Source organism: Misgurnus anguillicaudatus, chromosome 4, assembly GCF_027580225.2.
Source record: "Misgurnus anguillicaudatus chromosome 4, ASM2758022v2, whole genome shotgun sequence".
Lineage (NCBI taxonomy): Eukaryota > Metazoa > Chordata > Actinopteri > Cypriniformes > Cobitidae > Misgurnus > Misgurnus anguillicaudatus.
This window is the reverse complement of record NC_073340.2, coordinates 24,181,562-24,206,617: the sequence shown is the minus strand read 5'-3', so window position 1 is coordinate 24,206,617 and position 25,056 is coordinate 24,181,562. Positions and strand designations below refer to the sequence as shown.

Genomic DNA, 25,056 nt, shown 5'->3' with positions numbered 1-25,056 from the left:
AACTCAGCCGGATCGTTTTCTTAAAAAAAAAAACTCTTCTGTCTATTCACACATACTGATGAAAGCACAGACACAGTCAGTGGACGTCTGTCTGGACTTATGCAGACAAATAAGATGAAAGAAAAAGAGCGTCTCCTAAAGAAATGTAAAACTAGTATCATTCACACCCATCTGTAAAACACACACCAAGCAGAAAACACACAGACACACATGCAGACAACCACACACACACTGCAGCCTCTTAGTAAAGCAGCCGCATCAGTTTTCAGAGCAGCGCTTTCTCTTCCACCCCTCCCTGCTCACCCACACACACTCTTTCTCTCTCTCTCCCTCCTCTTCTGCTCTCTCTCCGTCGTACATTCTATCGCTTGCGCTCTCTCTCTCTCTCGTTTCCGCTCTCTCTCTCTCTCTCGAGCTTCTCATGCATTCTCTATGCCTGTATTACTGCCAAGGTCTGAGTCTTTCAGTGTGGGAATGTAGCAAACCAGAGACAGGACTGCCTTTGAATTCTGGTGCAATGATGGATGTGTGGCAGAGCTTCGGATGTGCACTGTCAGAAGGGAAGAACTGAGGGCAGGGATTGAGAAAGGGATCAGATGGATTTTACCCTCCCAGTGGTCTCTGCCTGATCACAGTACATCATTCTGCCGCTCTCTTCCGTGGTGTGGATTACCGGCTGTCCGTATCCGTCGAAGCACCGCTGGAAAGACGAGAGGGAAGATTGGAGCCGCGTAGCCAGGGACGAAGCGTTGTGTCGGGGGAGAGAGAGATAGGCACGCAGATCAGTTCCTGGAGTGGAGCTGTGCTTCTGCCGCTACCTGAGCTTCCCCAGACGCACACTCGCGCACACATACAGAGGCAGGGCTGCGCCAGCCGCGACGACCGACGCGTTAATGCAGCTGTGAGAAGAGAAGATCTGCAGCAGGGAGCTGCCCTCGCTCAGTCACTCGCGGATTTACAAGGAAAATTTGACTCCGGGCAAAACACCAACAGATCCGTGTCTTCACCCGCAAACTTATTTTTTTCTTCTAATTATTGCATTTATATGGAGCATCTTGGGAATTACCATCGGTTCTAGAGAGGCTGAACTAAACAGAGGCTTGTTACAGAACCTGCTTCCCCCCTCCCCAAACCCAGTCCTGTTTGGTTACTGACCGAGTGTGTGTATGAGTGAGCGCTCGTGTACGTGACTGTTGGTGTTTTTCGGTTAAGGTTTGCTGTGCTGTATTGTATAGGATTAACATTTACATGTTTATGTATAGTCAAGTGTTTGCTGTATAATTTATGAGTTAATATTGCATGTATCTGTATTTGTGGATGAGTGTGAATATTAATGAGATGCCCAGTTTTGGATCCCTCCCCAGCTCCCCCCACTGCTTGCACTGCTTTCTGGCTGGGCCCTGAACACCAGAAGCATGAGTGAAAGAACGGCACTAGGGGCCACCATGGAGACCATGACCCTGGAGGAGCCCGGGGGTGAACAAGCCTCTCCCCGGGCCCCAGGGCCCCTCCGCTGTGGCCCCTGTGCGGTGTGGCCCCGCCAGCAAACATGGCTCTGCGTTGTGCCCCTGCTGATGGGTTTTGTTGGCCTGGGCCTCAGCCTGATGCTTCTTAAATGGATTGTGGTGGGCTCGGTACAGGATTATGTCCCGACTGACCTGGTGGATGCCAATCGCATTGGACAGGACCCTATTTTCTTATCCAAACCCAGTGCCCTACCCAAAGGCCCCGATGGCTCCACATCAACCACTTCCGCAGTGCCCTCTGTGCCTCCTGGTTCGGCCACCCGGGCTGCTGAGGGCACAGGAACAGTGCAAAGAACTCGAATTGGGCAGTCCTCCAACCACACGGCCAGCAGCAGTAGCAGCAGTGGAGGAAGTGGTGGGGCGTTAGGGGGAGGCCCGGGAAACAGAGCCCCGCACTTGCATAACAGAGTGGGGACACGAGTGACCAACTCCACCGCCACCACCCGAGCCACCAATCCAGTCCCACCGGGAGGAAAGGAGGTGACCCCACGCAGCACCACTGTCAGAAAAGCCAATGGGGAAGGCGTGGGACAGAACGCATCATGGGCCGAACCACCAAGTACGACCACCGTTAGTACTGGGTCAACCGTGAGCACTACTACCACCCAAGCAGCCCACCCAACCTCCACCCTTGCGGCCCCTTCGAAGCCCGGGCAGCGCTGGAATCACGGACGCTCCTCCAAGGGCCCTGCCACCAAGCCTACTCGGCCACACCATCGGTTTAGGACACGTAAGTGTGCTATTTTGTAATCATTTATAAGCATGAGTGTGGGTCTGCAAACTCTTTATGGTCGTGTGCATGTGACGACCCAAATGTCCTTTCGTTTGTGATTGGCTAGTTTGAAAAAGACATGATTTGAGCCACACGCTATAAGGTTTGTTAAATTTGCTTCCTTATACAAACTTCATGCGAAATAGAGTAGATACACATTCTAGCTATCCGCTCAGTATTACAAAACAGGCAGCCGAGCAGTGTGATAGTGCTCACGCTTCTGAGTTCATTAGTTCTGCATGGTAATGAGAGAACATGTTTTCTTCCCTTCATTTTCATCGGCTCTTTGTAATACGGACACAGATCTGCCCACTTCCTCTGTGTTCTACAGGAATAATAACTCCCAGTGTGGTCTTTTTTACCATACCATTAGTATGTTTTTTCCATCTAGGTCTGGTGTATCATTAGGCACAGGGATTCTGTCTGATCTGAAGCTGCCTCACAGGTAACAGATGCAGAAGGATATAGAGAGAGAGGCAATAGAGGAGGTGTATAGCTGGAGAGGGTGCCGCTCTCGTCCTCTCGGTGGAGATCAGGTCGTAGGGTGGAGATTCTATTTAGATAAGTGAAGATATGAGGACTGCAGTAGGTATGGCAGGTAGACTTGAGGCAGTGGCTGCACGCTATGACACTACACACACACGCTAGAAAATAAAATCGAAGAAGCGGTGCTAGTTTGTATTATGATTTCTTTCAGGGATTTTGGATCGGAAGGGGTTGCAAATAGAAAATGGTGTTTGCATTGTAACATATGCGTCTGTGATTTCATGCATTCGATGTATGTCTGTATGATGATAATCTCATGAATTCTAAAGTGACTTCCAGCACATTGGTTCATGTTAAATCCACGAATGGAAAAACAACCATCTTTCTTATCCTACCAGATTGTCCCCAAAATAGAAATAGGCCTGTATGTATGTGAGCTGCATGGGAATTAGCATAAGTCTGCATGTTAATTCGATGTATTCCTCTAATCAAATCCGGAATGGTGTTTATTTATAAAGCAAGGTGTTAAAAATAGGCCATCAATTTTGTGTGTCAAATGCAATTTACCGGCGTAGAGTTTGAATGTCATCCAGCCCAGAGACTTCAAACAGCCCCTCAACCAGAAGGCAATAGTATATATTGCTTTAATGCATTTCCACATTACTGCTTCCACTTATTCCTCAATAATTGTATCTCGGAGATCACTGAAAGGTTTATTGCAAATACGAATCTATGCAGTTAACCTTCCTTGTGTTTTATGAGGAAAACAAACAAACTGAGAGCTGCATCTTTATGCCCCAGGGCGATATTCTCATCATGGCTGACTTTTATTGAATTTTATTTTTGTTTTTTTTACTGTTATGTGTGCATGCGTAAGCTGCATCCAATCCCTTGTCAACAGCGAGAGCATAGCAAACTGCTTGTGTAAAGAGAAGCTTATATATAATTTAAAACAACATATTCTCTGTTTCTGAGTGTGGTGAATTTGCTCTCGAGCTGAAAGCGGCCTCGGGCGAGTGCTGATAAGGGAGGGGTGAAGGGCCAAAGAGAAGCCCCAGACCTCGGGGCAGAGACGAAGGATACGGTCGGAGTTCTTACAGAACACATGGCTGTCTTTTTCATTTATAAATTTGTTGGCAGTGTCTGTGTACCATTCTTTGGCATGCATGCCAGAGAACAGTGGACGGAAACTGAGGTCTTTATGACAAATTACCCCATTAATGTTGAGTAAAGCAACTTGCGAGGCTGTTACGTCAAATATTTTTTCTTCATATTAAAGAAACCCGACATGGGACTGTGGTGAGATGGTTTGAGTTCAGATTTTGTTTTTGGAATAGATGTGCATTAATCAGGAAAGGTGTTGTTGTTGTTGAACAGATCAGAATTTGTTTTGTGGGTAGAAATGGCAGATTGTGTTCTGTATGGCAGTGGTTCTCAAACTGGGGGCCGTAAGATTGTGCCAGCGGGGGCCCCAATATTATGACATTTTATAAAATACATTAATTTATCATGAATTCTGTGTAATTAAACCTTAGAAAAATAAGGCACTACATTGTATAATTTAATATGTTTTGTTTAATTAACATTTTACGTTTTAGAATGTTTTATGTCATACATTTTCTTTGGGAGGGGCGCACAAAGTAGGGTGGTCCTTATAATGTTTTTTTTTTTTTTTTTAAAGGGGCCATGGCACAAGACTTTTTTAAGATGTCAAATAAATCTTTGGTGTCCCCAGAGCACATATGTGAAGTTTTAGCTCAAAATATCATATAAATAATTTATTAAAGCATGTTAAAATTGCCGTAGGTGTGTGCAAAAATGTGCCGTTTTGGGTGTGTCCTTTAAAATGCAAATGAGCTGATGAAATTTAAACACTGATCACAATGATGGTGGTTTGTTGCAGTTAAAACTCAATTGTGCTTTTCTCTGCACTAAATGGCAGTGCTGTGTTTGGATAGTGCTGATTAAGGGGTGGCATTATTATAATAAGAGCTCCTTATGACACCTATTTTTTCATGTGCTTGTAGAGAATGGTTTACCAAAACTAAGTTACTGGGATGATCTTTTTCACATTTTCTAGGTTGATAGAAGCACTGGGGACCCAATCATAGCACTTAAACATGGAAAAAGTCAGATTTTCATGCCATGGCCCCTTTAAATGTTCAACTCTCACCCCTTAAATGTGTCAGGATATCAATAAAAACACACTGTGCAAAATTTTGAATTGTTCCTACTATATCTAGAGTTTGCTCAAAGCCTTTGAATATTTCCAAAATAACATATTTTTGCAGAAACTGTACCATTTAAAAACACACAACACACATAAAACTTCTTGGAGGGTAACTGTGTTCCAGTTATTTCAGTCTCTTCTGATCCGAGTAACCGTATACCAGACTTGCTTCGTGTTGCTTGCGCCATTGTTTCAGTGTATATTGTCTATTGTGCTTCATTCACATTGAAGCTTTCTTGCTTTGAAAGACATATCACAACTAAAACAGGAGTTTTAATTGCATGAAGCATGGTCAAATAAGTCCATTGATGCCATAAGTATATAATATTAAACAATTATACATGCTAGCACAAAGTATCACATAATACGCGAATGTGTTAAACCGCAAAGGTCTTGAGCAACCTCTAAATATTAATTAATATTGAAAAAATGTTGCCCAATTATTTATTTATTTATTCAAACATATTGGTGCGGTGAGAGCATGAATTTTTAAAAGTTAAAAAATAAGGACCACCCTAGCGCGAAGGAATGCACAGTACTCAAGGGGGGGGGGGGGTGGTTGGGGCGCATGGAACCATGGCAGTATGGGGATGAGGGGAAAAACCTTTTTCAAAGTATTGCAATATGTTATAGTGGTGTATAAATATTTAATATGATGTTAAGAATCAATATTTTTTTGTTTTATATTTCACACAAATATTTTTAGGAAACCTTTTTAGGAAAAAGAAAGACTGCCAGAGGGATAAACTTACTTTAGACCAACCCAACAATATCATTGTGTAAACCGGTTTCACACCCGTATGCGTGAGTAGCATTTTGTCTTGGTGCCCATGTTAACAAGTTAGAGCTTTTATACTGCAAGCGTATGGAGTGTGTACTCGTGCAGCAAAGGGGCGCTGAAGTAGTGTAATGAATGGGAGTGTACCATTCATCCCACCACCAGGTGGCACCCTCTCCCCAACTGGACTATAGACACACATTCTACTTCTACTTCCATTTCCTTTCAGTGTATAGACGGTTTCAGCAGTAACAACATAAACAAGCGGCTGTCGTAACTTCCGTTAAACTCCATAAAATACTTTAAACGTAGTTTATTTATATAACAAGCAAAAAAAAAAAAAACTACACATAGATTACCTAGAAAACCAAAACATTTGTTATTTTCGACGAGGCATTTGTTCAAGAGATCAGTTTAGCAACTAGTCAGACCATTAAAAAAAACGAAACCGCAGTCACTTTCGCCGAAGGTGACGTCACGTGCATACCCTCTATTTGCCATTTTCTTTATCAGATTGCGAAGTATTGTCAGTATATCTGCCTACCGAGCTTTCATAGCTATTGCCTCCATGTTCATGTTTCATGTTATGACCTTTTTGCCGGTTTATTGGATTACTGCTTTGGATTACCCTTTTGTCTTGTTTGCCTGGTTGTTTTTAATAAACTTCTGCATTTGGATTGTACTCATTGTCTCGCTTGTTACAAGTAGCAGTGCAGCGATCGTTTCAGCACCAGGTCTTAGTTTTGCTGCGCTCCTCGCGCTCAATTAAAGTGACAGTGCATTGTTTATAGTTTAAAGGGGCCTTGGCATGAAAATCTGACTTTTTCCCTGTTAAAGTGCTATAATTGGGTTCCCAGTGCTTCTATCAACCTAGAAAATGTGAAAAAGATGAACCCAGTAACTTAGTTTTGGTAAACCATTCTCTGCAAGCACCTGGAAAATTAGGTCATTGAAATTTTTCTTTTCTTATGATGTCATAAGGAGTTCTTATTATAACAATACTGCCCCTTAATCTGCACTATCCAACCACAGCACTGCCATTTAGTGCAGAGAGAAAGAGAAAAAATATTGACAGCACAATTGAGTTTCAATTGCAACAAACCACCATCATTGCGATCAGTGTTTGAATTTCATCAGCTTATTTGCATTTTAAAGGACACACCCAAAACGCCACATTTTTGCTCAGACCTACAAAGTGTCAATTTGAACATGTTATAATAAATAATCTATATGGTATTTTGAGCAAAACCTTCACATGTGTACTCTGGGGACACCAAAGATTTATTTTACATCTTTAAAAAAGTCTTGTGACATGGCTCCTTTAAATGCTTGTGGATTGACGTGAAAAAAGGGACATTTTACCATTAAACCATGAATGTAAAGCCTGTTGTGTTTTAAACGCTCACTTTTTAACATTTTAAAGAAACAAATATTCAAAAAAATACTGTTGCCAGAAGAATGTCATTCACTCATTGCCCTGCACTAAATGAATCTTTCTTATTATCTTGTGTCAATCTGTGAACCTTTATCTTTAACAAATCACTGTTATATAAATTACACTGACAGTAAAAAAACATCTCGAAGAGGTTGAGATTTTTTCACTTGCAGCGCGTATCGTGCAGCTAACCACCAGTATAGCCAGTGTGAAAGCACAAACGCTCTCCTCATGCGCTGCTTATGCTACGCCTACACGCTGCTGACACGTTTGGTGTGTGCAACCGGCGTAATGCAGATATTAGCAAAAACAAGCGAGTATAAGAAAGCGATATAAACTGCTGGTCAAAAGTTTAGGATTACAGACTGGTCAAAATGAAATGATCACATGGGGCAGTATCTTTCAAAAAGATATACCATTTAGGTACATATATGTGGGTAATTCTCACGAAAACTTGGTTTTAAAAATGTCAAGCATGAAAATGTAAAAATTGCTTAAATTTACTTTTTTTCCCCACCAGACATTGAAAAACAAAGTCTGGAGTAAATGGGAACATTAATTTAAAAACGTTTACTTATCATTTAACACTTTTTGTAACATAATTTAAAAAATTTGTCCTAAAAAAATCTCATTACCGCAACAGTCAGAAAACATCAACACTAACATATTTTCAAAATGACATGACAAACCTGAAAGAACATAATTTGGAGATTCTGCACATGCATTTAAAATCAAAGTATTATGCTTCTATTAATTAAATTAACATTTAATAAGCATCTGTTGTGGTAATGATAATCAAAATGTCGTGTAAGCATTCTGACAAGACAATATTTCAAATTAACTGTAAAAAAATGATCTTACCTGGTAGCCATCTTGAAGTAACTGGTCCATGTGCTTGGTCACTCAAAATCAAACTTTATTAAAATTCTGTATGTGTGCTTAAACTGTTCTCAAAAAGTGTTGCGGAGGATGAGAACATCAGGCATGGACACATAATTTTCCTAATTTTTCTTCATTATTATTATACATGAATATTCAGTAAATATTTTTTCTGTCATCTAAAGTAGTCTAGCAAAACATCCATTTTTTTTCTTAATATTTTTGTGTTAATTTGATTAAATTACAACATAACGCATGTTCAAACACAGCCGGACACATTGCGGTAATGAGAATTTTAGCAGAAAATGAGATAAAATTTACAATTATAAATTCTTATGTTGAAATCACACATTGTGCATAGTAGAAGACAGTATTGTGTTAATTCTGATGCTTTTTAATGTTACTATATTACACATTTTAAAGCTAAAATCATTAGTGCCGTGGTGTTTCAATGGTTTCGTGAGAATCACCCATGTATACATTTGGTACCAATATGTACATTTGAGGTCTAATACAGTATGCACTCTTTGGTACCAGTACTGTATATACCTCTGAGGTACTAATATGAAGTCTTTAGGTACAAAGATGTACTTTTTGAAATGGTCCCACCCCAGTGACAGCCATTTTTTTCTAGCAGTATATGCTTTTGTTAGCTGGTTTTGGTATGACATAAAATTTTCTGTTGCTTGTTGTTTTCACCCTCTGTACTGTAAAGTACTGTGTTACATAATGCAAAATAATAAGACAATACAAATCTGATACAGACAGTACATCCATGCTTGAACTTTGAGGATCTTTTAGGCTTTGTGAATGCAAAATGATCTCATATTTAATTAGTTTTCAAATTGTAATTGGGTGAAACTGTATCACGTATTCTATAGGACCCTAACTGAATCAGAGATTATAACATCATTTGAACTTCCCCCAGTGAGAGCGTACTGGACAATGTCTCATTCATGTCTATGTTATTATTCCATTGTTCTGAAGGATGGCACATAGCCGTCCATTAGCCGCAGCACTGTAACATGATCTGGTCGTCTTGTCCTTATCTTCAGACTGCGCGTCAACTTCCTTTACACTTCCTACTACTGTATGATATTATCCCTGGTTCTCTTTCCTCCTCCATCACCATCTCTCCTTGTTTATCCATTTATTATTTTCCTTGCTCGTGCCTGAGCTTCCTGCATGTGTGTGTGTGATTGTCTCTGTGTCCTTTCTATGTTAGAAGGGAGGGATTGGTCTGGAGCCAAGCCTCATTACTTCCTGTGTAAGGAGTCAGTGGGCGTCTGGTGCTCTATATGCAGCTGGCTATCTGCCTTCTTCACAGACGCGTCATTGTGATTCCAAGCACACCTTTTTGCGCCACAGTAAGAAGCCGGCATGCTTGAGCCGATTTTGTCAGGTATGAAAGGGAGGCAGCATCGGGACAGAGGCGCGAGATCGCTGTCAGCCTAAAGCCCGTAAAATAAAGTAACCAGAAAATCCCTTCCTAGGTGGAAAGCCATGGAAGAGAACCGCGATTAATAATTTTGACGCGCCAACATATAGTATGCACTCAAGTGCACTGTGTACTTCAACCTCTGGAGCTCCAGTGGGGAAGGTGTACCATATAATCATACATTGGGACTAATGGTTAGAAAGTCAGAGATCCATTTAGTGCAGTCTCGAGGGAGGTCAACAAGGTCTTTTTCCCGGGACGAAAGGAGCGCAGATCCAGCTGATGCAGCCACATCGCTTTCCCCAGATACCAGCGGTGGGATGGTCACATGTTCATTAACAACCAATCGCAAGGCTGGAGGCTCAAAGAGTAAGAGACAAACCTCCGGGTGGTACTTCTCAGTCTTCCCGGAAAAGTAATGATACTTCCCAGGCCGTTCCAAAATAAAGTACCATACTCTGCAGCCTCCGTCTTGTATATTAGATGATTTTTTTCATCTTCAAGATGTGACGTGACATTTTCAATGGACTTCGAGTTGTCCTTTTGGTCCGTGTGTAACTGTGCATTAACAAACATTTCTCTCAGGAGTGGCCTTGTTTTGTTTTCTGACATTTTAGTGTGCCGTGAGCACTACGCTCTCTCTCTCTCGACTGTAGAGAGGGGGCGAGATTGATGCGCCCCGATGTGTATTTGCAGTAAGTGGCAGCGAAGGCCATCTTAGGCTTCTTTAATGTCACTGTGTGATTTATGTGAACAAAATGTCCGCTGGGAAGTTTGGGGGACGGATGTCGCCGAGCAGACTGAAATATTAATGCACAGAAAGAGAAACATGTAGAACGCATGTGACAGAAAGCTTGAATGATTAATGAGGCTTCTATTAAAATGTGCTGGGGATGTCCCGTTCGGAACACCACGGGAAACGATATTCGGATGTTTTTTAACCACAATGCAATCTTTCAGCATGGGATAAAGCTAGACTGTAACCCATATGACATCATAGGATGACAAACAACAAACACAGAATGCCACAAGCTGCTTGTTTCCATTTACTCTGAAACTGCTGTGATGCTCCGATGCGGAACTTTCTTTAACCCCTGGTAATCCACAGATGAAATGGAATTAAATCCTGATCCAGAGCAGTAGTTTGAGCATGTTTGCTAATAGAGTTGAAGTTTGTCTACTGAAATGGATAACATAGCATTTTGATGTTGGGGTTGGTTGGGTTTTATGCAGGTTTGGTGCTCATGTGGACTAGGGTAGACATTTTTGTTGGAGTTGATTAGCATTTTCTTTCTAATGAAGCAGGTTAAGCACCATGCAGTAAAGTCAGGTATCCCTAAAATAATCCATATACCTGACGAAGTAGTTATTTATATACAATATGAAGAGATCAAATGCAAAATCCTCTAAGTGCATCTGACAGGTTCTCTTGTAAATTAGCTGTTTTATTAGACTCTAAATGGATTCTGCCAACAAAGCAGTATTTCTGAATAGCCTAAAGCTGGGATTAAGCAGATTTAAAGCTAAATTATTTGATGACTGTAAAATACGTGCCATGCATTGGAGACATAATCATACCCCTCAAGCATCCCACATAGAGGATGAGCACCCACAATATACATAACAGACGCTGGGTACTCCAGGGTTCCTGAAAGTTTGTGAATCTGAGGGAAATAATTCAAGGCCCTGGGAAGTTATTGAAAATATACATACATAGATACAGGTCATTGAAAGTGCTTGAATCATTTTATGCAAGAGGTTTTCTGGAAACAAATCTGTATTATTCCTTGTGTAGTGTAGTATAATATCAGAAAATGTCTAGCCTTTTAAACACACGTGCTAAACTGTTCGCTTTAAATGCTTATATCTTCTGTATGCAAATGTTGATTCATACCAAAATGCTTTTTTGCATAGTTGTGTTTGACTTTTCGTATGTAATGTTGATCCCTGAGAAGGGAACGAGACGCTGCATCTCCTTTGCCATACTTCCTGCATACTTATAGTTATATATAGATATACTTTCTGGTTCCCGCGTCACCCTGTCTTTGTCGTTAAGCCTCACAATTGGTTGAATTTGATATACACATTCAGACGCACTTACCATTGGAGGCGTCCCCAAAGTGTCACCGCAGTGACGCAGCGTGAGTTCCCTCGAAAGGGAACTGTAACAATGTATTTTAAAAGGTAACACGATGTAACCTTGCTCTCACTTGAAATGCATCCCCACATTAACTCCTTGAATTTGAGGGTATTGGACCTGGAAAGTCCTTGAAAGATCTTTGAATTTAAAGTTAACTAAGGTGTGGGAACCCTGTACTCGTTTTTCCGTTTAATGGGGTTAATGCCGAAATGATGTATCCAATGTGACTGATGTGTCCTTAAACACACCATGCTTCACACCTGCCCAGATGTCTCTCTCTCTCCTTATGAAACCACACAGATATGTGTGTGCCGCACTCTCGTATTTGGTCTCTTATGGCCTCTGCTATCCATGAATGAATGGATGGGCCGAAATGCACATCTTGTCCCATAACAAGATATGACATGACATTATTGCATATTGCTGTGGCAGAGTAAAGTGGATTACATTCAGTTATTGCATATCCTCTGTATTGAATTACGTATATGTGAAGCATCCAAGTTATCAATTTGACCCGGAATGGATAGATAAGTAGATGGATGTGAGATTTAGGGTTTCTCCACCTGCTGTTATACTGTACATCAAAACGCCCACGATGACAGAAGTACTAAAGTACACGAAGAATAATGATGATGTACGCGTTTATGGATGGAGGCTTCACTGGACTTGGCTCACCGGACTGCTGGGAGGGCCGCTGTCAGATGAACTCTTTCTGATGGAGATCTGCAGGCTCTCGCTGGTTCTCCCCTTCATCCACATTGACTGGAGACAAATAGCTTAACTGATCCCTGAATGTACTGTGTATTGCTTTAGGGTCCTTATCTGTTTTTTAAGTCAAGTTCTGATGGGGATGTGGCCTGATTGACCTCACATGTTCTGAACTGTTTTTGTGTGCGCTGTAAAAAAGATTTGTTGGTTCAACTAAAAAAAGTAAGTTACCTGGTTGCCTTAAAATTATTAGTTAAATAAAAAAAGTTGTGCAATAATGTTGTGTCAACTAATATTTTTAAGTTAAAGGGACATTCCACTTTTTTTGAAAATATGCTAATTTTCCAGCTCCTCTAGAGTTAAACATTTGATTTTTACCGTTTTGGAATCCATTCAGCTGATCTCGGGGTTTGGCGCTAGCACTTTTAGCATAGCTTAGCATAATCAATAGAACCTGATTAGACCATTAGCATCGCGCAAAAAATAACCAGAGTTTCGATATTTTTCCTATTTAAAATTTGACTCTTCTGTAGTTACATTGTGTACTAAGACTGACGGAAAATTAAAAGTTGCGATTTTCTAGGCAGGAATGGCTAGGAACTATACTCTCAAACTGGCTTAATAATTAATGACTTTGCTGATGTAACATGGCTGCAGCAGGCATAGTGATATTACGCACTGCCTGAAAATAATTCCCTTGGTTACTTTCAATAGCAGGGGACTATTTTCGGCACTGCGTAATATCGGGGAGCTGGAAAATGAGCATATTTTCAAAAAAATTAAATTAACTAAAAATTTTAAGGCAAACAGGTAACTTAACTTTTTAGTGCTTTTTAAAGCAGTGGGTCTGTTCTTTCATTTGATATATTGTATGTTTATATATTTAATGAAAAACATTTTCTGGAAGGCATCAAACTTTTGTACAAATCATAAAAAAATGCTGGCGCTGGCTGGCAACTTTAAAAAAAAAAATGCTGGCGGGGAAGTTAAGTTGAACCAACAAATCTTTTTTTTTTAGTATATGTAATCAAGATTTGTCTCTAACATTGAGCTTTTATATGCAGAAAGCCTCTAAAGGCATTTAATAAATTACACATCCAAACCGAAATACTATTAATTATAATATCAACAATATCAGGGTGATACTACCGAGCATTCATTTGTGAAGGAGTTTAATATGTGTGCGTAAATAAGCATAGAATGATTTTAGCATAAGGATGGAAACTGTAAAAAACATTTTAAACGAGTAGAGAAAATAATGAAATGAGTTATGAACCCATCAGAAATGAGGCTGCAAACATTGTAATCATACATTGATTACTTTTGCTAGAAGATGCATTGTCTCGAAAATTGTCTGAAATTGTGCATTTATTATGTATGTGTGTGCGTGCCAGTGTGAAACATGCAAGAATATGCCGCCTAAAGTAGTATTTGTTGTAAGCTTTTTGGATTTATCTTTAATATACATGTATATACATTTAAATATATGCGGTTAGAGGATAAATATTGCATAAGCTCAGTATAAAAGCTATTAGGTCAATGCATGTGAGCCTGTGTGTGTGTGTCTTCTATCATTGTGTGTAAGTGCATGATTGTGTACTGTATGTATGCCTAGTGGATATGAGGAGAGATGTCCAGGACAGAAGCAAATATATGCCATCCCTGCATGATAAAAGCCTATTCGGCAGGATAATGTAAACACACTCGGGGAGATAAAAAGCCAACACTTAACGCTCCTCTAATCTTCCGTCATTTCCTCTGTTCCTCCAGTTGTGATCTGTAACGCCAGCATATCCCGGTCACACCCCAAAGCAAACTTTGAACGTCTCCTGAATAACGAGAGTGAGAAATGTAGTCGACTCAAGTCAACACGGAGGTCTTCTCAACCTGTCAGACAACAGCGTGAATTATAAAATAGGATGCTCTGCTGAGAATCTTCTCCTCGCAACATCTCTTTCTTTTTATTTGATGTGAAATATTAAATCATTGATAGTTGAGTTATACACAAACAATACCCGGCATCTCTTAAAGCACCTGTCACGAGCCTACGGAAAGGAAGGTTGGCGCAGGGAATGCGTTTGATGTGAACATGCAACAAAGTGAATAAAAATAGCACGGTGATAAAACACAAAGGATGTACTTTGACGCAGACATGCTCCGGAGTGATGCTCTACCTCCAGTGTTTTACTGTGCGTGACATAGAGTTTGTTCATTTACCTTCAGTTACAAATGTACCTTCTGGTAGGATTTGTTGTTCCAGAAACGAGGACTGTTTACTTCTTTATTCTCTACTGTATTGTTTTATTTTTTTGGGGGGGGGGGGGGGGGTTAAAAGCTTCTATACATTTTGTTCTTTATCTTAAACAGCAATGAGCTTTCATGAAGAGCAAATGGGACAGACTCTAAGTCTCATGCTTCTCTAATGTTTCTACTGAGAAAAGGCCCAGTAACCTTATCAGCAAGTTTCAGGATATCACAAACAAGTACATGCAATATGAACCACCATAATTTCATTTAATGCGCCCATAACACACGCTGTTTCTGTGTATCTGATGTTAATCTTGAGTACCTATAGAGTATTATACAACAGTTCTTTCTGGTTCTCGAATCTGATTGGCTAAGAGGCGTGCAATATTCTACTGATAATTTATTACAACCTTCATTTTTCCAAAGAATCGTTAGTTTTATCAGATTCATAAAAGACTTAGCTTTACAGAGTCTTTCTGATAACGTACGAAACAATTTGGAAGGAGTTACCAGCTGCGGGAGGAGCGACTCCGAGTCAACACTTTGTAAGACACTGATTGGATAACTTATGATTTACTACATGTTCGTGTCGTTTATATAATATGCACTTACGCACCCTTATCAAAAAAAGTTCGTTCAGCACAGAAATACTCTGTAACACATCCAACAGCTTTTTTGACACTTTGCATTTGTTTAGCATGAGGAAACAACTCTTAAACTGTGTTAATAAGTCAGAATGCATGAAATACCATTGAACTCCCCCATTTTTATTTTTCCAAATTTTCTAAGCTGTGCTAATAGTGTTATTGGGGTAGTACCCTTTAAAAAGTCCCTAATGTGACTACATATACAGTATAATTCCATGATATATAAATCTCAATTTAAAAAAATTGACCCTTATGGCTGGATTTGTAGTATAATGGCGCTTTTCCATTGCATAATACCCCACGGTTTGGTTTAGTTTGGGTCGGGTCAGCTTACTTTTGGGAGCTTTTCCATTGGGTGCAGTACGTAGTATCCGATACTTTTTTTCGTACCACCTCGGTTGGGGTTGCAAGCGACCCGAGCTGATACCAAACGTGACGCGAAAACACTGTAGATCACTGATTGGTCTGATAGAATCGTCACGTCATCGCTATAATGTAAAAGATAAGCTTTACCTCAATGCTAGCTTGCGCTGTCTCAAGCAAATATGTTGTCATCTGTGCTCTGCTATAAGTTCCCGAACTCCCAGTTAGCAATGAAAAACATCCACAGGTTGAGAATCAGTGACACCATAACAGTTTTTTCCAGACTTGCAGTTTGTTTCGGAACATTTGCGACGAGCACGTCAGCATTATGCTTAAATGCAACCTAACTGAGGCTCCGCGGAGTGCCGTCGGCTGACGCCGTGGGTGTTTGTACAGAAACTGTCATGTGAGACAGAGGTATAGTGATAAACGCGATGTGCAAACATCTGTTTGTGGTAGTCAATTTTAATTTTGTGGCGGACTGAGAAATAAATAACTGTATGGGAATATACAAGGACGCTCTCACTTGTATGATGTCACAGCAGGCAGCGCAAATATAACGACACGCCTATAATCCCTCCCACTGCAAAGTGATACTAAACTCGATGGAAAAGCTAACCACGCCAAAGTGAGGTGAGCTGACCCGACCCAAACCAAACCAAACCGTGGGGCACCATGCAATGGAAATGCGCCATAAGGTCGCATATCATATTTACTATTTAGGTACAAATATGTATATATTTGGTACCAATATTTACCTCAGAGGTACTAATACGAACTCTTTAGATGTATTTTTGAAAGAATCCTGCCCCAGTGACAGCTAGGGACCATTTTTCTTACCATTTCTTCTGACATTGTACCATAGGTTGAAGTAAAAAATAGTCTTATTTCTGTATTTTCATTGCAATTTAAAAAAAAAACTCTGCGACAAATGAAAATGAAACATAACTGAGAACTCTATTGAGCAAACTCGGAGCAATGCTGTTTTCCTCTGGGACGTTTGGAGTGTGTTTTATGCATTCTCTTTATTTTTGAAAGTGACGTGAGGTGTTTGCTTATACAGTAGCGGCATGGTTTTGAGCTGCTTTTGGCAGCTGTCATTAATTCAGCTTGCTTATTAACCTTTACCGGGTAGTGTACTGCAAAAAATCTCTGCAATTGCATTTAGCTTCCCTTGAGGCGCTGCCCAGATGTCATTACTTAAAGATTTCAGACGGCAGATTTATTGCGCTGCGGCTGCCATAAGGTTCTCGCATGCTGCGTACGTGCATTATGGTTGGAAGCCTGTTAATGCAACTGCAACTGCAACTATACAACTTGGTTCGACTCTGACATTCTCGTAAAATGCATTAATTTCGAATTAAAATGCCTGTGTAAATGCAAATGTGTATGTTTAATTGCTATTTTTGTGTGCTTCAGTGCTCTTTCGTAATTTTAAAAGTAATCAAATAGTTGACTAGTGAGTGGGTCAATGTTTATCTTATGTAAATGACTCACCATGCGCCTTATGCATCGCTGGGCTTTGTTGTTTCTGGCAAGTCTAATGCTGTGTTGACAGCATGTGTGAGTGGAGAGATTGACCACGCAGCTGAGATGACGCGGGTTTGAAGTGTACAGCTCCATTGCTGCATTCATGCTTGCGTCATGAAGCATTTGTGTGCCACTCATATTTTCTATCAGCATCTGGGTGGCACTTTACTAGTTTTAAGGTGGTTTGCAAGAATTTTGCCTCTTATGTAAAGACCAAAGGAGTTGAATCCAAAGCAAGTTCATTTTTACTTTCATCTAGTCATGAATATATTTGACCGCAGGGTCCTTTTATCCTTTGGGGTGGCTCAAGTGGTGGTCTTGAATCAATTAATTCCCTATACGAGATAAGACATCACCAAAAAAAAAAAAAAAATGAAATTTTAACTACTGTAAGTGTGAGTTTGTATGCATGCAGTATATAGCCAGAATTTTTTCCACCTGCCATCACCATACTGTATATACCACACACTGAAGTACTGTATACTAAAGTCACACCGAGAGTTGCAGAACTGATGCTTACATGTCCCTGCCGTTCATCTCGCACTTTTATTAAAGCCGACAAGAGTTCCTCTCCTTTCACCTTGTCAAACATGCACATTTCTGCAAATATTTGCAGGACCGCTTTCCAGTTTTCACCGAGGGCTGTGCATACGGGGCCTTCAACATTAAACAGAAGCACTTTGATCCCAGCGTGGCACATTGCTCTGCAGGAATATGATAAGATGTGCTTTTGCTAGCATTTTGAAGTCAAATCAAGGCTGGTGGCCTTTCCCACACATTCCCCACCTTAGTGTATGTGTGTGTGTGTGTGTGTGTGTGTGTGTGTTTCCCCTCCAGAAATCGTTCAGCCATCTGCATGGGAAAACAGTTAATGTATCCATTGTGAGTGACTCTCCTCCTTACTTAGAAACGGCAACAGTGCAGTTCACCCTTCCATCCGACTGGCCGGGCTAGCAACGCTCAGAGGGAATAATAAAGATTAAGGAGAGATATAGCTTTGAGATTTGAAAGTCACAGTTAAATGGATGGGTTTCCCTTTCAGGCCTACAGCTCCTTTTTAAAGGCAAGATCTATTCGTATTTAAGATACTTTATATTCAGGAGCAGTATACACTGGGTGTACAATAAAGTTTTTGCCACACTCATCTGCCAATTGTGAAAAGTTACTGGCCATAAATATTTCTTACCAGTATATTTATTTTTACCTTTTATTATTAAATGTATTTTTTTACACAAAGTAAAAAGTAACAAAATGGGCTCTCCCACGTCAAAGCTCACACTCGCTACCTGCCAAGCTGCGTGTGTCATTTCGCATTATTTTATATTAAAAATATACTTTGTTCCTACGACAATCAAATTACTTTGCTGTGTTTTGTGCATATTTGTGTCAAACATGTCTAGAGATTAGAAAAAACTGAGCGTCTCGGTGGAACTACCATACATAAACATCAAAAGGCAAAGTGATTTTATTACCCGTGTTTGGATTTTGGTGGATTAATACAAGGTATACTTCACAAGTGGAGCAAAATATTAATATAGATAAATATAGTCTGATATTTTTATTAAAATAAAAAAGATGCCATTGCAAAATGATGTAATTTAAAACATGTCATGTCAGACATTTACTTCAGAATCTATCTGTATTGCTTACGAGTAAGGATTAGATTACCGTCTTCACAATTAGATTCAAACCAAATATTCAAGCATTAGTTCACCCCATAATAATATTTCCTGTTAGTTAACTCACCCTCAGGCCACCCAAATGTAGGTGTTCCTTCAGTAGAACAGTAAAAAGAAGATTTTTACCTAAAATTGTAGACCTCTTTGAGGTCGCTGAGGTGGTACCCTAATTTTGTGCAGATATACAATGTTGTACCTTTTTGGGTACATTACTGTTCCTTAAAGAGACACTCCACTTTTTTTAAATATGCTAATTTTCCAGCTCCCCTAGAGTTAAACATTTGATTTTTACCATTTTGGAATCCATTCAGTCGATCTCCGGGTCTGGAGTTACCACTTTTAGCATAGCTTAGCATAATCCATTGAATCTGATTAGACCATTAGCATTGCGCTAAAAAAATAACCAAAGAGTTTCAATATGTTTCCTATTTAAAACTGGACTCTTCTGTAGTTACATCGTGTACTTAGACCGACGGAAAATTTAAAGTTGCTGCTATTGAAAGTAACCAAGGGGACTATTTTCGGGCAGTGCCTAATATCACTACACCTGCTGCAGCCATGTTATTATGTCAGCAAAGTCCCTGATTATTACGCCAGAATGAGAGTATAGTTCCTAGCCATATCTGCCTAGAAAATAGCAACTTTTAATTTTCCGTCAGTACACAATGTAACTACAGAAGAGTCAAGTTTTAAATAGGAAAAATATCGAAACTCTGGTTATTTTTTTGCGCGATGCTAATGGTCTAATTAGATTCAATGGATTGTGCTAAGCTATGCTAAAAGTAGTAGCACCAGACCCGAAGATCAGCTGAACGGATTCCAAAATGGTAAAATTCAAATGTTTAACTCTAGAGGAGCTGGAAAATGAGCATATTTAAAAAATAAAAAAAACATCAGAATTTAGAGTGTACAAAACTGAAACCAAACACCAGAGGGTGCGTCAATTAACATACATTTTTTAAATTATTGAGTGAACTAATCCTTTCACTCCCTGAACAAACCAACTACTAACTCACGTTCTCTAACTTACCTAAAAAAGACATTTGAAGCCTTTTTGGCACCTTGGGTGTTGGTTTCGAATCATCAGCTCTGGCAGCTGTAGTTGTCTGCATGAGGTGATGTTTTCAGCTTGCCAGTCACAGGCCTTTTTATGCTGAGCGTGCTCTGTATGACATGAGCTGTAGCAATGGATGATTTTGTTCTGTCAGGAGCTCAGTCTGTCCTGAGAGCAGCAAAACAGCCGCAGGCAGTATGTTTATAATAGAGGTAAGGGGCGCGATGCTTGCCTCTCAATGCTTAATGTCAAAGGCCTCTCGGAGACGCTTGTTGTGCTAGATTGCTAGAAGATTGGCTAGATTGCCAATACGTCTCGATATGACTTTTGAAGAGAGAATGGGTGTGTGGGAGAGAGGCGAAATGAGCCTGCCTTTTACATGTCTGGGTACGGAGAGGGTATTGTACTAAATATATTCTCTTTGTTTGTGCGCGGTTCAGACAAGCTTCATCTTGCTTTAGGTCAGGCCCAGGGCGAACCCTTCGATGGCTGGAGGTGCATCTGAAAGAAAAACACGGGGGTCTGCTGCAGTGTCTAATCTTCAGCAGCTGATGTGTACGTTTGCTGTTCAATAAATGCTGCGTGTGTGTAGATTATGTCACGATTGCATTCGCGCGTGTGTGTTTGGAGGGTTGAGGTGGAAGGAGATTGCAATGCTTGTTTGTCCAGATGGGGCCAGCTGTGAATCTGGTGCCCTAGATAAGCCAGCTCTCGACTCCTCCAGGGCTACAGCAGTCTGCTCTGCTTTTGGCCATGGCTCTGGGTGCTCGGTGTCATTTCTCATTGTGGATAGGTAGGAGCTGTAATCAGTTGGTCTACATTTACAGTACACACAGGAGACAAGCATCTATGTTTGAATAAAATAAGATCATTGTGATGGCGGCGAAAGCCAATTTAACACTTAAGGTGACCCAATTTCAAGGTTCGTGGTCCTTTCCTGATTCCTGTTTTCCTTTGTTGCACTGTTTTGGAGGTAATGGGGGGCAGATTTTAGACCTGTCCTCTAAATAGGGGGTCTGCGGGTACAGACCTGGTTCGCATATAGGAAAGTTGTTCTAAAATCTGAAACTTCTCATCGCATCTTTATCACTTTATGTCCTATCAAAAGTAAAATGGCACTGAGCACATTTTGTGACAGCTTCTGAAACTCTATAAGAGAGAGCGAGAGAGATGTGAGATTACTGCAGTCTGTTTCTCACGAAAAACATCTGTGAAGCAGACTTCAGCCAAAGTCTCCATTTGTTCTGTTTGACGCGTTTTTGAAGAGATCATTTATGTGATTTTTCACGAAGAAATAGTGCTTATGTGAGCAAAAAGGTAGCAGGTCATGTACCAGCCGAGCAAGTCGCCGAGATGTCTCCAGACTTCTTTAGTAGAAGCAGGTGGAGTTCTTGCTTTTGTCATCTAAGAACTGCATGAGGCAAACATTGTTCTCAGAGCCTAAGGGGAATGGCAGATTAATGCATGAGGCTTGAATATTTTATATCAAATGTATTAAAGTCTCATACTCCTTTTTCCACCAGCAGTATACTGTAGAGACAGGGGATGCTGACTCAAACAGAAGAGGGGATGCCCTGTCCCAGATTTCACCCCAGGTCTTGTTTGTCGCATTTTCTTGGTGCTCCATTAGATCTGTTTATCTTTCCCACACACTTTCTGTATAATTTGATTCTGCTTTTGCCGACCAGATGCTTAAGACTTGACTACACATCAGACATATGTGGAATTGGTTGCTATATGATATGTTTGCAGCATGCTTGCTTTTTCATAAATCTAGTTTAAGAGGATTAGCCCCTCCACATGTCTGCCTTTGTGAGGTCTGCTTAGCAGCGGATGACGCCTGAATGATGCATGTCGAGGATGTGATATTAAACCGCTCGCTATCTCCCCCTGCTGGTCGGGAGGAGCTGATGTGATCGGCACTCGGTCCTCTTATAGTCAATAAGAGAATCATAACAGGCCATATCACAAAATGCTCTCTGCTACTCATGTGTAATCTGGAGAGCACTTCAGAGGCCATTGTGCCTGATGGTCTGATTTGACCGGCACTGTGCTTCAGACACAAAGGAATGCCACAGTCCACGTTCCTCTTAGTCCTGAGATCAAAGTGATATATTCTGTCTAACACAGTGAATTAAATCTCTCTGCGTACTACCTTGGCAGCGTTAAAAGCGTATTTAAGTCTGGCCACACACGCTCATTCGATCACTGGCTGGGTGGCAGCTGTGGAGCTACGCCTCGGTTCTGTTTTTCTCCATGCTTGGGTTTATTCATTATGCATACTGTTTAAAATGTCACTCTCCATTTACTGCTGGTCCTAAAACCCTGGGGCTTTGTGCTGAGTAAAGTGTATCTTCTAACTTCCCATGTGTCGGCTGTTTCTCTGCATCCCTCTCGCTTACTCTTTCAGAAGGGACAGGATCGGAATGGCATCCCTCTGGTTTCTGTCCTCTCATGTATGTCTTTAACCCCCTTGACTCGTTTCCGATCTGATTTCATTTTTATTGTTATTTTGACTTTTTATCTTTTCTTGTTGTGTCTTTCCCATGGTGAATTTCTTTTGGTTTGGAACATCAGACAAACCCCAAGCTGCTGGTTCTTGTCTCTGGCTCAGGGTTTTATGAAATTTTTATGATAATAAATCTATACCTTGTAATACACTGTAAGTTGGTTTTAAGCCAGATGCATAAATGTAAATGAAATCGATGTAATTACGATATTTAAATTTACTGTGCTTATCTGTATGTTGCCATGGATAAATATTGGAGAGATCACTATTAAGCTTAAAGGGGACATTTCACAAGACTTTTTTAAGATTTAAATTTTTTTCTGTCCCCAGAGTACGTACGTGAAGTTTTAGCTCAAAATAGATCATTTGTGAGTAAAAATGTGCCGTTTTTGGGCGTGTCCTTTAAAATGCAAATTAGCTGATCTCTACACTAATGGCCTTTTTCTTTTGCATAGTACCCCACGGTTTGGTTTGGGTCGTGACCGATGCCACGGGTGTTTACAGAAACTGTCATGTGAGACAGAGGTAGTGAGAAACGCGATGTGCAAACATCTATTTGTGGTGGTCAATTTTAATTTTGTGGCGGACTGAGAAATAAATTAATGTATGGGAATGTACAACGACACTCTTACATGTCACAGCAGTAGGCAGCACAAATATAACAACACGCCTATAACCCCTCCCACTCCGAAGTGTTACTAAACTCGATGGAAAAGCTATCCAAGCTGTACCCGACCTGACCCAAACCAAACATGGAGTACTTTGCAATGGAAAAGCACCATAAATGGCAGTGCCGTGGTTGGATAGTGCAGATTAAGTGGCGCCAAGGGGAACCAAATTTCAATTACTAAAACGTAGTTACTGGGTTGTTCTTTTTCACATTTTCTAGGGTAATACAAGCAAAATGGGGACCCGTTTATAGCACTTAAACATGAAAAAAGTAAGATTTTCATGATTTTTCACCTTTAATATTAACATACAGTATTTTACATTTTAACCCACTGAGTCATTTGGATTACTTTATTAATGGATGGATGTGCTTTTTGGAGCTTTGCCATGTTGACCCCCATATAAGAAGATACTACAATGACATTTTATTGTAAAATTTGCTTGTATTCAGCTAAGGAAGTCATTAGTCTTGCGTAACCAGACCCTTTCTACTGAAGGTCAAGGAACCATGGCCGCTTTGAATGGCCAAGGACTGCGTAAAAGGGCATATGCATGACACGTAAAGCAGCCAATCACATTTTGCTTTTACCACGTCATGTTTAGAGGCTTGGAGATGTCACCACAATAACAGACCGCTGTGCAAAAAGTATCCTTTACGACCGTCTCTAAAGTTTATAATAACTAGCAAACACGTTAAAATACCTTGCATACTTTTAAACATGCAGTGCTTATTTCATCTTGATTAAGCATATGCTTTTGTGTTGTTTCCTGGATTGACCGCTAAAGATTGCGACACACACATCTCCTGGAAGTCCTGTATAATTCAACCAATCACAGGGCGAAATCTGCTTAAAGGATTAGTTAATTTTCTTTAAAAAAATCCAGATAATTTTCTCACCACCATGTCATCCAAAATGTTGATGTCTTTCTTTGTTCAGTCGAGAAGAAATTATGTTTTTTGAGGAAAACATTTCAGGATTTTTCTCATTTTAATGGACTTTAATGGACCCCAACACTTAACAGTTTTAATGCAGTTTAAAATTGCAGTTTTAAAGGACTCTAAACGATCTCAAACCAGGCATAAGGGTCTTATCTAGAGAAAAGATTGTAATTTTTGGCAAGAAAAATAATAATATGCACTTTTAAACCACAACTTCTCATGTAATACGCCATCACGTCAAGAGGTCACAGATGACGTATGCGAAACTACGCCTCAGTGTTTACAAGTGTGGAGAAAGAGGACCGTTCCGACGTTGTTTTATGTCGAATGATAATAATTAATACCTCTGTGTCAGTTTATTGTTTAAAATTGTCTGCAAATGTGCATTTCATATATGTAACGCGTGACCTTTCAACGTCATTACGCAATTACGTTAGGCCGCGCTGGCACGTCACACGAACAGATGAAGAAGAGAAGTTGTGATTTAAAAGAACCTATTTTTATTTTTCTTGCCAAAAATGACAGTCGTTTCGCTAGATAAGACCCTTATGCCTCCTTTGAGATCGTCCTTTGAAACTGCAATTTTGAACTGCATTGAGGCTGTTACGTGTTGGGGTCCATTGAAGTCCATTGGGATGGGAGAAATCCTGAAATGTTTTCCTCAGGGAACATGGTTTCTTCTCGACTGAACAAAGAAAAACATCAACATTTTGGACGACATGGTGGTAAGTAAATTATCTGGATTTTTTATTAAGAAAATGGACTAACCCTTTAAGTGTTTCCAGAAAAGTGTTCCATATGCATCAGACGTATGGATAAATACATTTTTAGATTTGGGTGAACCATTCTTTTTATATTAACATTCATATTAAAATAAATGAAAGTAAAACAATAACAACAAAAAAATGACATCAGAATGGTTACATTTTGTCTAAATTAAGCTGTCACTTAATAGAGACTAAACTAAAGGTCCCCATACAGTATGTTGGTTTTGTAGTACAGTATATAATCATCATACTTTTTATT

The 25,056-nt window shown here is 40.2% G+C and overlaps 1 protein-coding gene across 3 annotated transcripts in view; it reads left to right on the top strand.

Annotated features, from left to right (window-relative positions):
• The first annotated feature begins 267 nt into the window (after positions 1-267).
• nrg3b (neuregulin 3b) overlaps positions 268-25,056 on the top strand; it is a 204,939-nt gene continuing 180,150 nt past the window's right edge. For 2 of the 3 annotated variants that reach the window (XM_073867023.1, XM_073867021.1), the window contains exon 1: positions 268-2,256. In XM_073867023.1, coding sequence (XP_073723124.1) covers positions 1,416-2,256 — 841 coding nt within the window. In that variant the 5' untranslated portion in view covers positions 268-1,415. The remainder of the gene's footprint in view (positions 2,257-25,056) is intronic. The other variant, XM_073867022.1, reaches the window with a different exon arrangement.